Consider the following 17,245-nt stretch of genomic DNA (forward strand, 5'->3'; position numbering starts at 1 on the left):
AGTTGTAGTTAACTATAATTTTATTTGTAATGTAATAATAGTTGGAAGCATTTCACTTTGAGTTTAATTTTTATAATTATATGCAACTGCTCTTTTGTAGTCTGCTGAAACAATACTAATAAGATGTGTTTCAGAACATTGTTGTAGGGGAAGCATGCGCAAGTCTTCGCCACCAGCTTGAAATCTCTTATCCTGTTAATAATGGCATCATCCAAAATTGGGATGATATGGGCCATATCTGGGATCATGCTTTTTATAATGAGTTGAGGGTGAGTAAAACAAAGCTATCTCTCTATCTACCTGTCTATGTAATATATATATATATATATATGCCCAAAGAATACTTTGATTTCCAATAAAAATAAAAATATTTGTTCACTAATTCTAAATTTTTTGTTTTTGCACTAAAGTATATTTCATTGTAGACGTCATACTCATGATTGAAATGTGCTTCAATACTTTTTTTGAGTTTTATATCTCTTTGGTGGTGGTATCTCTACAACTCTCATTGGTGAAATTGTCATTCATAGTTAAGTAATTTCTTGCATTGTTTCTTTCTATACATGTGGATGCCCTATGCATATGAATTTGATGGTGGCTGCAGATTGACCCAGCAGAGTGTAAGATTTTACTGACAGATCCACCTCTTAATCCTTCTAAAAACCGTGAAAAAATGGTATATTTTTGAATGCTATTATTCACGAGTTCCAATTTTAATAACATTTTCAAGGAGAGAACTAACTAATTTTAAACTATTTTATGATGTTTGCTGAAATTTCTGCCTTCACCTAATTTTAACTTTTTAATATTTGCAGATTGAAACAATGTTTGAGAAGTATGACTTTGCAGGTGTTTACATTCAGATTCAAGCTGTTCTGACACTGTATGCTCAAGGTACTGTGTACCTATTGATAGCGTGGATTGCATCTTATACCATTCCTTTCCATTTTGTGGGAGCCAATGTTTATCTAAGGTTCTTGTGTTTTTGCTTTCAAATGATTTTATTATGACGTAATGCACAGGGAATCCAAAGTCTGACATAAAGGATTTTAAATTCTGAATAATATAAATGCAAGTATGTTTTATGAAAGCACACCAAATTGGATACATGTTGCTCAGATGGGTAAATATCATGTTTCACGTGCCCTTCTTGAAATATATGCAGGGCTGTTGACTGGTCTAGTTATTGATTCTGGTGATGGTGTGACTCATGTGGTGAGTATTTTGCTTAAGTGCTGGACAATGTCTGTAAATCAAGATATCAAACATATTAGTACAATTGTTTGGACAGTTATTAATATATATATAGTAAGAAAATGAGCTTTTCATAGTCCTAGAAATTAAGTGAAATTATTTGGTAAAAGACAATGTAGAACATCTTGCATCAACATTTTGGATCATTCTTTATGATCTATAGTTAGGATGTAAAAAGATAAGTGAAGATTGTGGATGATAGTTCTCAACTTACAATATCTACAATTGCCAAAAGGGGATCACCTTGGGAAAGAACGAATGACACAAAATTGTCCTAGTCAATATTGATTTAAGTTTTTTCCATTAATTTTGCAATTATCTTTTTCGCTATGGATCTTTTTAAATCAAGTTAATCAGAGGATACCACAAATGGCTTAAATTCAACCGTTTGTGTTTATTTATATCATCATAGTGGTTGCTAATTTCAATAGCTTCACTTAAGAATCTTTGAAAATAGTAATTCTGTACAGATAAGATTTTTGATTCTTCAGTTTAACTATTGTACCTTGTAATCAATGAATTATTTCTCATTGATGATCTACTAATATATCATATTTTATGTCTGCACTTTGTCCGTTGTTCCCCATATTGTTTGAGCGACAAGATCCTTCAATGTATGGCACCACACATGAACTTTCAACTATATTAACTCTCAAATCAAAAGAAATGGTACTTGTGACCATTTCTAGAATTGATAAATTTTGTTCATTTGCTATTAGGTTTGAAATTCATCTTGATGCACTTTCTTTTTTGTATTTTTTAAATCCTGTTGGAGACACCCTTTCAATTCAATTAAAGAACACAATATGGGTACCTATAAAATCCTTTAGATTCTGATTTCCATCATGTCTCCTGTCTTGTTTGAATGCTTTTGCAGTTTGTTTGTTAATATATCCATTCATCTCGAAAAATCAAGTTAAAAGTATTTTCTTTTCTCTACAATCCTCATCTTAAATGTGAAAAGTTTTAGCAGTTAGTTCGTTTAGAAAACATGCTTTTTAGCTTGGCTGATAATGAGAAGAAGCATGTAGGTAAGGTCTGCATGTGTAGCTTTGTGATACACTTGAGTGATGTGACAAAAACCCATAAGGTTTTCTTGAGGGGTGAACATTGAGCAAAGGTGATTTGCCATCATTCTTAAGCTTATTGTAATAGTTAATACCATCCACAATGTTGTTTAAATGGAAATGGAACTCGTCCAAATCATCAAGACCATGGTGCTGACTTGGTAAGTATTATCCACATAACACAATGGCCACCTAGGTTTTTATAGAAAGGAAGGCATTGATTGTTTTCCCTAAAAACTTGCAAAGTATCTCATAAACATATTCGCCAATGCCGGAGGCAATGTGATGTAGGGAAGGTTTGATAGTCCAATTTAGGTTTTTCAAACCAAGCAGTTCAGCTCAAGGCACACAAATGATGCAAAATATGGAGACGAATTATAGCAACACAAATATGTTTTATTATTCAAGAATTAATGCTTACAACATGACATACATGGCAACATTTTGTTGCAATGCTGAATATTAGAAATTACAAAGATCATCAAGATCTAATGATTTCAAGAGCCCTAGATACCTCAAAATGAATTCTAGTGATGCATCTTTATACACCTCTTGTTTCTTCAATTAGAACCTTTTATCATCTACCAAGCTTAGGATGACCCTCTTGATTTGGCGCATCATTCCAAATTTACACTTATTGACCCTAAGGAGAACTAAAACAACCCGAAATATTTGGCATAGTTATCTACCACCCCATGCATGGCATGGGAAACTTAAGTTGTTTGTAATGTCCCCACCTCCCTAGTGATCACTCAAGAGTATAGATTTTCCTGTCATTCATCTCCGTAGACGAATTCAGTGGATAGGAGATGTCAGTGCTACCAAGGGGAATTCATACTTAGCCATTTTTGGCCTTTGATAGCTTATTTCATATTTACTTTATGATATTTCATTATAAAGATACTTTATTCTAAAAATAGAAATATTCATAAAAGTAACTTTATAAAGGAAGAGTATTTAATTTCAACTTAAAAATCTTAAAGTCACCTTGGCACGCCTACCTAGGCAAGATTGTTTTAAAAAGGTGGGCAAAATTCAATGATAAATTAGACCTTCATATTGAATGCCTCAGTGAAGGAATATTCCTTTGGAATTTGGCATGAGAAAACCCTAAGTTGGGTGTTAGAATTATGGGAAGCATAAAAAAGTTGTACGACCATCTTTTGGTATTCTTATCATCAATTTTTTTTATCGAATCATTTGGGATTTGCAGCTCTGCAATTTGGAACAGTAGCAGATCTACTTTGAGAAATGAAAACTCCTCAGATATAGGTGAGCTTGGACGCAACCCCAACTCACAAGATTGAGGAATCCATCCCAAATTCCTGTTTGTGCATCAATTTTAGACTTACAGCAGAAGTTTCAGACTTAGGACAGCAGATTTATCAGTTTCTTGAAGGCAAATAAGGCAGCCACAGCATTTCTTGAGCCAGCCGTACCATCTTGGTGACACCTGTGGTGCCAAATTCACCAACCAGCAGCAGTTAGGGTTTGAAATTTGTAGGAAATCCATTGTTGGCAGTAGCAATCAGCAAATAAACCATTTCTTCAGGCTTAATAAGTTTTGAATTTGAAAATCTAAACTAAAGTGTATACTTGAATTTTGTTCTTTAAGACGTTAGTTCACACATACAACATGAAATATGAATTATAGGACAATGTTATGAAGATAAAAGAACTCTTGGTGGCCACAGAAATTTAGACACTATGAGATTGTTAGTGTTACCATGTAGAATAAACTGTCATTGCTGGAAATCGAATTGGAAGAAACTCTTTGTGAATAAGCATATCATAGATGCTAGCTTAGAACCTTCTCGTGCTTCTGCATAAGCATCTCCAAACTCATAGAGTTAGAACTTGACTATTGAAAGTGGATAATATTTTGGGTTGACACAAGATTGTTGGTTGGTTGAGGATGCTCCTGCATTAGACATCCCACCTAGAAAAAATTGAGAGCTTAACACTAACAAACAAGGGCCGAGTGGTAGAACAATTCTTTCAACTGATGATTGAACCTCGATGACCCTCAACACTTGGATAGGCTTTAGGAAAGAAAGTTATGCTTCTTCCTTCACCTCTTCCAACATCAAGCCTAAGAGCTGGGATGAGCCAACCTCTACCGAATTTTGCCCTATGTGCAGTTCTCCCCACTTCTTGAGGACTGAATGCTTCTTGATCCATCGACCTCCTCCAATTGCCTCTTCCAGAATTTGTTTTGCTGTCGTGCCTTATATTATCTTCAACACAAGCACCTGGGTTCCTCCCAAACCCTTGTCAACACTTATCTACACTAACCTTTCCAGTTCCCTCAAGGTTGAGAACTGACCAACCTCCACTGATTAACAAAATCAATAGAATATTTAATGAAAGAGCAAGTATTTAATAGAATTAATAGGAATTAAGTTATTATTCTTAAAATGCTTTACTTCATCTAAACAGTTCTTACATATCAAAATACCTACAGTAGAAAGACCCATAAGACAAAATGTGCATATTTACCTGCAGTTATAGGCTGCATAATTTCAGAACTACACTTGCTAACCATTCTTTTCCACAACCTCACCAGTGTTCTTGCAGGATAATTTTTTCAAAAAAACAGTTGGAGCCACCTAAGAGGGGCATGCTGGAACGCTTATCACAGATTCAATAAAATGGGAGGGAGAGCAAAGGGATGCAAAAGAGGGGAGATTATGGACCTTTAAAGAAAAAACATTGTCTTCCGCCAACCCTTACCAAATCGTTGGAAGCCATGAGAGCAAAAGAATTGAAAGAAAGGATCCCGTGCTCTGACTTTTGCTAAAATTAGAATCCACCGCCAAACAAGGATTGAAACATGTGTGCTCCAGCTGAGGGCTGTCATTTTTAAAGGTGTCCAATCAGTTTGATCTCCACAAGGAAAGTTCATCTATATATTTGTTAACAGAGCACTCCTTCTTAGACATATTCTGGAACTTATTTTTCTACCTCTCCTCAAGGCCTTATTTTAAACCTTCCACGCTTGCATCAATGGAGAAATCTAGATGGATCCATAAATCTACCTGCAGCTAAATAGAGATCTCAATATGTAGATAAAATAGGTTAGAGGAAGGATTGTCACTATCAGCCATTGTTTCATCAATAACCAACCCAACAGAGAAAAGCTAGCCTAAATCATATGTTTGTCGATATGGCACACCAGTCATTTTTTTTTTAAAATGCCCTTTCAGGTTCCTTTGTTGATGGATATCACTTTCGACGTGTTACAAAATGAATTAACAAAACTGTTCGTTATATTACCATACATCTTTCAGTTTTTCTTCACTGTGGGGGAGAACCTCTTTTATCACATATTTTGACATTTTAAAATGAAATATCATCATCTGACTTTTTACTTATGTAAATAGAGGAAATCCAGATTAATAAGATGGAATGATTTTTCAGATATGCATTAAATAGAACCACAGATTTCAAAACTCATGGAAATAAATGAGCAGCTCTGCTATGTTCAATAAACCTATTGCTAAATAAATGAAACTTTCTATTTATGTCAATATCGACTAGATCATTTACTTTGTCATTCATTTTTTGACTTTACCTATGTGACCATCTTTTGGCATCATAAGTACTATAAAAAAAGAGTTTTCATTTTCAATTTTGATTGATCTTGTTACATCGTGATGATGAATCATACTCATAGTATAATCTCAAAAGTTTATGCAAAATCTCCTGCACAGTTTTTTCAAATGCATTTTACATAATGTGCATTGTTTATGGATGTAAAATTACAAAATCTTTGTGACATGCTTCTAAGTAAAATATTGATATTTGGATTTAAATTCCTTCTTTATCTTGTCTTTGGTTCTCTCGTGGACATCATTTCTGGTTGACTGATTTAAATCACTTTATCTATTCAAAATGTCTTCTCAGGTACCTGTTGTTGATGGATATTCCTTCCCACATCTCACAAAACGCATGAACATAGCTGGTCGTCATATTACCTCATATCTTTTAGATCTTCTTCTTCGTCGTGGGTGAGAAGCTCTTTTCTCAGATATTTTGAAATTACAAATTGAAATATCTTCTTTCGACTGTTTGCTTACAGAGATTGCAGCTTAAGATGGCATGTTTTTTTTTCAGATATGCGTTAAATAGAACTGCAGATTTTGAGACTGTTAGGGAAATAAAGGAACAACTTTGCTATGTTAGGTGGGTTTCTTCACGCTGCACTTCTTTCCTGTTAACTATTTGATGGGGGCTGGTAGATTAGGAGCATTTGATGCATCATGGGGGCTAATTAATTGCTTGGGAAAATGATTAAGTTATGTACAATAACACACTCAACGGGTTTCTTGCAGTTATGACTACAAGCGTGAGTATCAATTAGGACTGGAAACAACTATCCTGGTAAAGAACTATACGGTGAGTTGCTAAGAGTTCACTAATTTTTATTTGTTTCCTTGTATGATAACTTTTCCCTGAAAGCCCCTTTGATTTTTGACATGGTCATTTATCCTTCATCGAATGCTACTGCTGGCATCATATGTTGACGTCAAACTGATAATAGCTTTGACTCAGCCATTTGATATCTGATGCAGTACTCTTACATGTACACTGAATTCTTAAGCAGCATAACAACTCTATTACAGCAGTATAACAACCCAAAGATTAATAAACTTGAGGCAATAATGATCTTCTTGTGATTTTCACTTGGAATATTGATTATTAAGGTATTTCTCTACTGTATATGCTATTATTCTTCTGTATTTTCACTATACGTTGTGAAGCAATGTGCTTAAAGAAAAAATCTGAGATATTTGTCAAGGACAGGTAAGTTTATATCAGAAATGATTTGAACATGTATACCAGAATATTTTTGCATAGATTTTAAATTATGAGTTTAAATTTGGTAATACTATCATGGAAAACCCTAAAATGCATGGTTCCTTGGAAGTTGTATGAAGTCTATGCTAAATACTCTCCTATTGTTTTAATCAGGCACATTACTTACCTCCCTGATTTTTATTATAATCAGGCATGTTACTTTCCTCCACTGATCTAAGAGCATACATTTGGCTATTTCTAGGAGGTACTCTTTATTTGCCTTAATTGAAGGGGCTTCGAAAGATTTATTAGTTTGCCTCAGATCTAAGAGGGTTCATCCAACAATCCTTTGAAGAGTTTTTGTCTAAAAGCCATTAGGCTATGTGTTTATTCTAATTATTTAACAGGCCTTATATGTTTTTTTGGGTCGGATGGATATTTTTAGTGCTTGGGGGTATGAATTATTGAATCTAATTGCAACTTGGGTGCCGACATTGAATGTCATATGCCACCTTTCAATAGTGGTTTAAGCTATGGCAATACTGTAATCCTCACATTTCGAACTTCATGTGTATTTCATACATCTCTAGCTCTCCTACATACCTGTTGGTTCTATTATTAGGGTACACATCTTTTTCTCATTGTACATTCTATATGACTTTCCTTATTTTTGTGAAATTCACTTATAGTAAGTCAGAAATTAAATCGTAGAAAAGAGAAAAAATTTATTTGTAGAGAATGCAACCATTACGTTCTTGTCAATTATATCAGATACTTTAATTCTAGTATAACCTCTCCCTAATAAAGTCACATGATTAATAAATGTCATTTGAGTTTACTATAATTTTAGTAAAATCACCTGCGCTTACATTTATTAAATGTGACATATTTTACTATTGAGTGATATTGAGATAGGATGTTGATTCAAAGGTCAATGCTAATCATCTAGCTTCCCTTAGTAGGCTATTGAGTTTCTGGTTGGGAGCATCTCCTCTTAACATTGCATTGATGATTATTTGAGTCTCGTTCAGCTATGCGATTTGATGTGAGATGAGATCTATTTAGATTTAAATCTTTAATGAGAGCAGTGGTTGTGGCCTCGTTGTTAGTGTTGCAACCTTGATAAGCAGTCCCTGCATCCATGAAGGGGACTTGCTCATTACAAACAATACAGTGAACTCCTGCTTTGCCAGTGTTTCCTCTTAATGCTTCATCAAAATTTAGATTCCAATAACCTCTTGGTGGATGAGATTAATTAGCATGTTAGCAGGAACAATAAACTTAATACAATTTTCCAAAATAATTAACTTGCCTTGACTCCAAGTTTACACATTCATACCCTTCTCATGTAGGTATAACAACTTGTGATATTAATTTGTTGATTCTCTCTAACAAATATGCATTTTGAGTATGGAATTATTTTAATTATGAATCAAAATGGAATACATAAAATCCTTATTGTTTGGCCTTTTATATCATTCAGATACGTAATTTTCAATCATTTTAATTTTTATCTGACTAAAAATTATTATTTTATGTTCAACTACGTATGTTTCACATTTATTGTTCTTTGTATGTTTTTTATTTGGAGTAACACAAAATTTTGACCAGCTGCCAGATGGACGGGTGATAAAGATCGGCACTGAACGTTTTCAAGCGCCCGAAGCTCTTTTCTCCCCAGTAAGATTCCATTTTCCCTTTTTGTTCCAACAGCTAGGCTTAAATTTAAAATCAAAGAAGCTAATCTACCTTTTGCTTTAATGTTTCTTGTAAGTTGACTGTACTCTATAATTCATATTGATAATGTGTCTTCCTATACTTAAACTTACAATTCTCTCAAGGAGGTACAAAGAACTCATAGATTAGTCTCACTCATCCTATACCAAGGCCAAAAACTATAATTTCTGCGTTTGCTGTTAGGATTTCCCATATGAGGCTTTATCCTTTTACCTTCATGCATGTTGCTTAGAAGGGATATGATTTGTTCTCAAATGGAAATTTTATTTTTAGATGTCAGGTCTACTATTAAATCTTGAAGGTATGATTGTCTACATAGAGATTCAAAGGAGGCTCCCTAGCTGCCTTTTTCCATTATTAGAATAACACTTTAGTGTATATTTTGTTAATGGTCAATAATGTATTTTATGTAATTATTTAGGTAAGATCGTGTTTCCGATCTTTCAGCAGTTTCTTTTTAGAAACTTGCTCGTTGTGTAATTCTTTAATTCTTTATAAGCTACGGCTTCTATAAATAATAATTGATCAAGTTTTTTTACCAATTACATTCGTAATATGGTATCAGAGTAGGCTCGTTAATAGTTTTGTTTTTTCGAAAAATTTGAAAATAATTTTTTAAGAAATTTGAAAAACAATCTGTGTCTAAAAAAATTTCTGAAAATCGCGGCTTCATCTGTGTGACGAGATTCTTTGCAACTTCAAACTCTTCTGTATCTGGTTTATGACCTAGGGTTTGCGTTTTGATTTCTTCTTCAAGGTTTTCTGCGATTTCTCTGCCTTTGTTCGGCTCTCCTTGCCCGATGTGACTTCCTAGGCAATTTTCTGTGCTCTTTTCTGTGCCCGTGCTTGTGTCCATTCCGCGACGCGTCTTTTTAAATCGTGATTTCTTCAAGTTCGTGCTTTTTTGAAAGGTTTTTTAAAAAAAATGACGCGACAGCAGAAGCTTGTGTTTTTTCGTGCAACGGATCTCCTTTTTTTGGCAGCGGATTTCCTTCGTCCGCACGTGATTTTTCTTCTTTGCACTTGGTCGCGACTCCCCGTTTGTTCGCGTATCCGCTCTCTGTGACGCAACACGATTTTGTGTCTTGTTCTCGGTGCTAGATCGCGATTTCTGCAAATTTTTGCCCGACGTATTTTAGGCGGTGGATTTCCTTTTCCTCAACGTGTGTGGCCTGCACGATTTTTTCGTTTTTCCCTCTACAGATTTTCTTCTGGGTATTTAAAAATAATAAAAAAAAATTTAGACTTGCGGCTAGGGTTTTGACGAAAACCCTCTGTTTTTTGCTGCTTTCGGAAATCAGACACCAAATTCCTTTTGGGTTTTTCAAGAATTTTTTTGGGTCGTCAGTTTTTTCCGGGTCCCGTGCCAGTTGTACTTCATTTTTTTGAAATTTGTACTTGATTCTATCTTTGTTTCAGATTCACGCCTTTTCAGATTTTCTTGTTTTCTGTGCATTGGAAAACATGCAAGATGGCGTCATTAACCAGCTTAATGTTGGAAGGTAGTCAAAGATTCAATGACAAAAATTATAACACCTGGAAGCAACGCATGCTGACAATCTTCAAATATCGCCACCTTGATGATCTTGTTTTGGACAAAGAATCTCGTCCTACTGCAACCAGATCAGATCAGGACAAATTTGATGATCGCAATCGAGAAGCTGTCATGCTTCTTAAGCTCTCTATCATAGATGATCAGTTAACTCAGATTCCTTCTAGCAAATCAACCTCAGAAATCTGGAAGCATCTGAAGGAGTTGCATGAGACATTCAACAAAAGCCGAGCGTTCTTCTTGAAGAACCAGTTGTTCTCCATCATGATGGATGAACGCATGTCCTTACAGGAGCATCTCATGAAGATTAAGGACATTCGAGATAAGCTCGAAGCTATTGGTCGGAAAATGGAGGAAGAGAATATGGTAGTCATAACCTTGAAGAGTCTACCAAAATCCTACGAGCACTTCATAGAGACTCTCAACATTACGTCTACGAATGTTGATCTGAAATTTCCAGAGTTGTGCACCAAACTTCTTGTAATGTCCCCTTTTGTGATTTGCAGTAATTTAGTCCTGAAACAATAATTCCAACTTAATATGAGATTTGTAATACATTTATAAATATAATTTTATTAATTTTGAATATATTTCATTATAATATACAACATAAAATTTTAAGGCTAGTTTGGGAAAGTGGTACTTATCTTTGATAGATTCTCTTATTTGAATTATATGTTATTATATTGTAGACATTCCCTTAAGACCATCTGATTGATATCTCACATTTAGTGAAGAATGGGTGAGAAAAACACAAATAATTTTCCCAAACAAAAAAATCTTCAATCTTCAACATGTTGTTGACTCCTCTTAAACCATTGTTGACTTTTTGATAATGCTGATTGTTCAAATCCTAACCAATAATCTGCAAGGTTTAAATGGGATTAAAATAAAAGCCTCAACCCATATTAGAAGACTTCAAAGGGGTCCCATTCCCTTTAGTGGAGCCTGCTGCTAAAACACAATAATAATCTCCAAACCTTTCCGTACATTGAATGAGAATTCTTTATTATAGGAATATGAATATTTATTGTGTGGAGCCCACAAAACACTTGGCAAGCTTAATCTAATATTAATAAACCTGAGTTTCTACTGAAATTCCTTTTTCTCAAATCTGATTTCTTTGTCAAAACAAAGACTCCCCACGTGGTACTCCTTCCTTTATAACAAGCTTCCACATCATAAGATAATTATAAACGATGCTCAATTAATATGTGTTTTCTGAGTGCTACTTAAGTCAAATAAAATAATTAAATCTGATCATGTACTGGACATAAATATCTGTTGTAGTCTCCTCTTAATTCCCTTACTTTAATTCTGATGCCCAGGTCAGATCGGATGCTCTCCACCCAATAGTTTCTGTGTTAATTATTAATTATTAATAATAAACAGCGGTGTTTCAACTCATTTTATTCTTCACGGCAAATCTTGGATGATATCTTTGTGCTTGTATTTGGAGATAGCAATCGTTGTTCATGTGCGATATACTGCTTCACAATAATCCTGTGTCAATATTATAATTTGTTAATGTTATGGGGAACATATTAAACAAGGTCCTGCGATTAAATCCTTCCATCTGGCAGTGACTATTATTCAAGCCGGTCAACTATAGGCAACGGATCATGAAATACTCTTCACGCCACATATAACTTCCTTCAATATATCGTCCACGTAGCTATAGTCTTCAGAAAGACAACTATGCATAAAGCTATCCAAAGTCACGGAATATTAATCTTTTGTATTTCGCGGTATTGTCTAGGAGCTTTCTATAATTGTTTGTTTGTTCGGATGGGAACCAGAAGTTCGTGACACTGGTATTTTCCTTCACCGAGTCTCTCCTTCTTTCTGTGTGTGCCTTGCTGGAGGAAGGTGGTCAGGTTATTTAATTTTCCTGACAAGCCACAACCCTTCCTAAAGGATATGACTTCCCCTTGAGTTGTGCCTTCTCTAATTTAAATTTGTCATTATTAAACACAGCCCGATGCATTAATATGATCGGTGATTTTGTAATAAACAAGTTTTGATAGAGGTAATGCTCAATATTAATAAATTGTGAATAATTCTATTAATAATAAAATGTGATTCACATATTACTAAATAATTTGTGTATAATAATTTTCAATATTAATTTGTGAATAATAATAATAATATTTAGTAATTAAATATTAATAATAATATTTAATAACTAAATATTAATAATAATATTTAATAACTAAATATTAATAATAATATTTAATAACTAAATATTAATAATTTCAAATAATCATGTGTTGATTATATTAATTTATAATAATAATTGTTTCATTTAGATTATAAATAACGATCAAGAAAGGGACATGACACTTCTGCAGCAGGATCGTTGGAAACAACAGTTTGGTAGCGGTGCCACTTCGTCCTCCTCAGAGCAAGCATTTGTAGCCAAATCCTTTCACAAGGATAAATGCAAATCTTTGTCCTCCCAGTCATCTAAATAGAAGGGCTTCAGTCAGTCTTAGGATGGTTCGAAGAAGAATAAAGTGCAGTGCAACTATTGTCACAAATATGGCCATATGATCAAGGATTGTCGCAATCGCATAGCTTCCGAACAACGGAAGCAAGGAGGGTCTTAGCCTAAAGCCAATGTTGTTGAGCACACAGAGTAGAAAGAGTCTGCCTTTTATGCCTTCATAGCTAAAAGACCCGCAGACCATGTGAAATCTTCTGCTTGGTATATAGATTCTGGTGCTTCTCGATATTTCACTCACAAGCGTGATTGGTTTACAGAATTCTCTCCAGTTATTTTTGGAGGAGATGAAGAGTATATCGTTGTTGGCAAGCGCAATGTTCAGATACAGTCTGGTGGGAGGAATCTCATATTCCTCAATGTATACTATGTTCCTGGTATGGAACTGAACCTTCTCTCAGTGAGTCAGATTATGCGGCATTCTCCTCAGCTTGATGCCATCTTTAGTGCCCATAAGTGTTTGATTGTTGATCGTGGGGCACACACTATTGTTGCCGTTGGTATTGAGGATCATGGTCTTTACAGACTTGTGGATACAGGTGATTCTCTTGAGCATGCCTTCGCAGCAAAATCCTCCTCTATCACTTGTTTATGGCATCAACGATATGGTCACCTGAACATACATTACCTTGCTCAGCTTGTTCGGGAAGATTTAGTACATGGCCTACCTGAAATTCAAACTCAGAATCAGCAAGTTTGCGGAGCTTGTCAGGCTGGGAAGCAGCACAGGACACCGTTCAAGGATGGTGACTCATGGCGAGCATCTAAGGTACTACAGTTGGTCCACGCTAATGTATGTGGTCCAATGAATACTCCTTCTGTTACTGGGTGCAGGTATTTCTTACTTTTTGTTGATGATTTTAGTCGTAAAATGTGGGTTTACTTTCTTAGACAAAAATCAGATGTGTTTCCTGTATTTCAGAAATTTAAGGCCTTAGTAGAAAAAGTGTCTGGTTGTTCTATTATTACTCTTAGGTTTGATAATGGGGGGGAGTTTTGTTCTACTGCTTTCTCCACTTTCTATGATACACATGGCATAAAACGTCAGTTAACCACACCATACACCCCTCAGCAAAACGACGTTGTAGAACGTCGCAACCGCACCATTACAGAAATGGCTAGGTCTATGTGGAACCCATAAATGTTCCTAAGAAATATTGGGCAGAAGAAGTGTTTACTGCTGTCTATCTCCTTAATCGGTCTCCCACTCATGTTGTTAAAGGGAAGACTCCTGAGGAAACATGGAGTGGTCGCAAACCCAACATCAGTCATTTGAAAGTTTTTGGCTCTTTAGCATATGTATGGATTCCAGATGCTGAGCGCTCTAAGTTGAATTCCAAGAGTCAGAAGCTTATGTTTACAGGGTATAGTGACAACCACAAGGCTTACTGGCTGATTGATATAGACACTGATCGTCTCATCTTCAGTCGTGATGTTGTCTTTGATGAAGATTGAGGACCATTTCATCTTTCCTCGTCTGAGCAGAATTTTGAGGATCAGCCTTTGAAGGCTTTTGATTTAGGTGTTCGTCTTCCATTTGATTCACCTGATGGGAGGGATGATGCAGATTCTATATTTGATGATGCACTACTTGAATTTCCTTCGGATGATGCATCGATTTTCTTTTCCATCAAGGATGCCTTTTAGAAACAAGAATTGGAATGGGAGAATGCTTCTGCCACATATGCTGATGACTTGGACATAATGGAATTCAAGATAAACATGCTGCTGCATGTCACGGTGGAAGAGGTCAATCCTCTTGTGTCTAGGTTCATCGAATATGCTGTTGTAGAAAGAGGATAAGGATGCATCGTTCTAGAAGAAGGCTCCTTGTGCCACTTGTCTTTACTTTATTTGTTCTTATCGGATAGCTATTAGAAACCCTAATTAGGGTATTTATGCTTTAATCTCGACCGTTGATCTTTGTTTGATCTGGGCCTTTCATTTGTCATCAAAACTCTATATAAGCTTCTCTTCTCTCATTTGTATGGGAGAGATTACTGAAGTTGTTGCTAAGAACTACTTTGATAATAAAAGTTCATTTGCATTGCTTTGAATCCCTATTGTTATTACATGGCTGCATGGTTTCATATTTTCTTCAAGTTAGGGTAGAATTTGCTTTACAAAGTTGTTAAATGAATGCAAGATTTGATAGTATTGATTTGTGAAATTGTTGCTCATACTTTTGATGAATAGATGAGTTTTGTTCATTGTGTAAAGTTAGCCTGAGCCTATTTTGTAGATGTTCAACTTCTGCTTTGGATAAATATTGTTCATTTTAATGGTATTATTCATAGTATGAAAACCTTAAGCACAACATTTGGAGATTGCACCTTCTTTGTGTAGCTGTCCTAGTGTGGTGAAGCAAAGTGTGGTTATTAGTTTTACCCAATCATTGCCATCTCTTAAATTCCTAGGAGTAGTATAGAATTCCTAAAACCCTTTCCCTTTTTACCTTTTTAAAGTATAAATTAAGAAAATCCCCAAAACAAAGCAAAAAGTTTTCATTATGATTGAAATCCACAAGTCCCCCTTGGGTTACCAACATACATAACCAAATGAGTTATATTCAACATTAAAGTCACTAGTTCACAATATAAACATTGGAATAACCATATGATCTTCTTTGCAATCTTAGCATACGCAATGATTTTATTCAAGAGAGAATAGAGTGTCTTTTGGGCATCTTTATTGTGTGTTCGGTGTGTCATAAAACACGCACCAACACTAGGTTTGTTTCTCGGAGCTCGGATACCGGGCCAGGTTTGGGTCCACTTCGTGTGCGGAGTCTGGTTCGTGCATTTAAAGCCGTTAAGTCGGAAAAATAAAATACTATGATAGAACTATAAATTCATTAATGAATGACTCGTTTTATTTAATACAAAGGTCAAGTTGAATGAAAGATTCTTTTAATGAATGACTTTAAATGCAATCGTGTGTATTGCAATGAATACACACATACACATACACACACACACATATACATATATGTTTTTTACATTGTTTTTGTACTAATGAACCCAAAACCCATTTCAAAATTTTGCCATACTGGCAAACCAGATTCTCGAACCCAAACCCGAACCCGAATTGGCAAATTAGTTTATTAATATTAACTTTCTTTATAATTTTATTATTATTTTAAAATATTATATATGAGCTTTATTGATATTGTATGACTTTTAGATATTTTTATTTGTTAAAAATATGTATAGATTTCTATTTTTTATATTTTTTTGTATGGACGAATCCAAAATGAACCCAATCCCCCCCCCCCCCCCCCCCAAAAAAAAAAAAACGGTCAAACTCACAAAATGAACCCTCGAACCTAAATCCAAACTAGTATCGGGATGAGTAACTTACTGTGAAAAAGAATGAATAATATTTGATATAGCGAGAGAATATTTGTGAAGTTGATTAACTCCTTTTTTCCTATTTTAAACCGTTTTTATCAATTAAAATGATAGGTGAAGATGTTAGCATTTCTTTCAAGTTAAAATAGATATAAATTGAAAGCTTCCCTTTTTTAACTTAAAAATTGTGAAAAATTATGAATAACATTTGATATGGTTAGAGAATCTTATCCCTTAGGTATTTTTAGGTTCCACTTTGGGGTTATAAAATGGGTAAAAATAAAAAAAGAAGAGAAAAGCTCATGTTTGTGACTTGAAAAGATTATTTTTCATATTTTCTCCCAATTTTCTGCTAAGACATGGTTAAAAGTAAAATACTTTTGACCATTTCTAAGTCTCTTGAGTAAAAACCTTGTGAGAATGGGTTTGATTTTCGGGAATTGTTCTATTTTCCTAAAGATCTTAAAAGTCAAGATTGAAGAAAGAGATGTTTCTTGTTGGGTGGGGACCCAAATATGGATTGAAAGAGAGTACAGTAAAGGAAGGATAAGGCTATTTAAACATTTTGAATGACCTGTATAAAATGCAGGTATGATATTCTTTGGCCCGTTAATTAATTCTTGGTACTAACTGTTTTGACGTTTTCACACATTGCCCCATTGCAAATGGGGACCCCTACTTTTTTTGCTTTTTGGAGTAGTTGTCTTAGTTTAGTTGCCTAGCTTAGCAGTAGTTTTGGTGCTTTTAACCGCTTACTTGAGAGAGGATGTAATGCGATTTCTAGGTCATATCCAGGCAGGAGTTCCATGATGAAGATTCGGGGTGATTTAATAATCCTCAAGCAAATCTATATTTCAATGGATAATGATAACTGATAGGTGAGGGATGTGTGAAAGTGTGAAACTTGGAATATCAGTTGCTTCATGAGAGGGAGTCCGCCTTTCCATCCTTCCGTCCATCTCACATCCATATCCTTTACGCC

The 17,245-nt window shown here is 34.8% G+C and overlaps 1 protein-coding gene across 1 annotated transcript in view; it reads left to right on the forward strand.

The window, feature by feature from the left end:
- Window positions 1-17,245, forward strand: part of LOC131066904 (actin-related protein 2) — a 167,491-nt gene that overhangs the window by 92,898 nt on the left and 57,348 nt on the right. Inside the window, exons 3-10 of the mRNA XM_058001790.2 lie at window positions 135-269; window positions 605-676; window positions 816-894; window positions 1,166-1,215; window positions 6,228-6,331; window positions 6,438-6,506; window positions 6,656-6,719; window positions 8,733-8,801. Coding sequence (XP_057857773.1) covers window positions 135-269; window positions 605-676; window positions 816-894; window positions 1,166-1,215; window positions 6,228-6,331; window positions 6,438-6,506; window positions 6,656-6,719; window positions 8,733-8,801 — 642 coding nt within the window. The remainder of the gene's footprint in view (window positions 1-134; window positions 270-604; window positions 677-815; window positions 895-1,165; window positions 1,216-6,227; window positions 6,332-6,437; window positions 6,507-6,655; window positions 6,720-8,732; window positions 8,802-17,245) is intronic.

This window comes from Cryptomeria japonica, chromosome 9 (assembly GCF_030272615.1).
Source record: "Cryptomeria japonica chromosome 9, Sugi_1.0, whole genome shotgun sequence".
Lineage (NCBI taxonomy): Eukaryota > Viridiplantae > Streptophyta > Pinopsida > Cupressales > Cupressaceae > Cryptomeria > Cryptomeria japonica.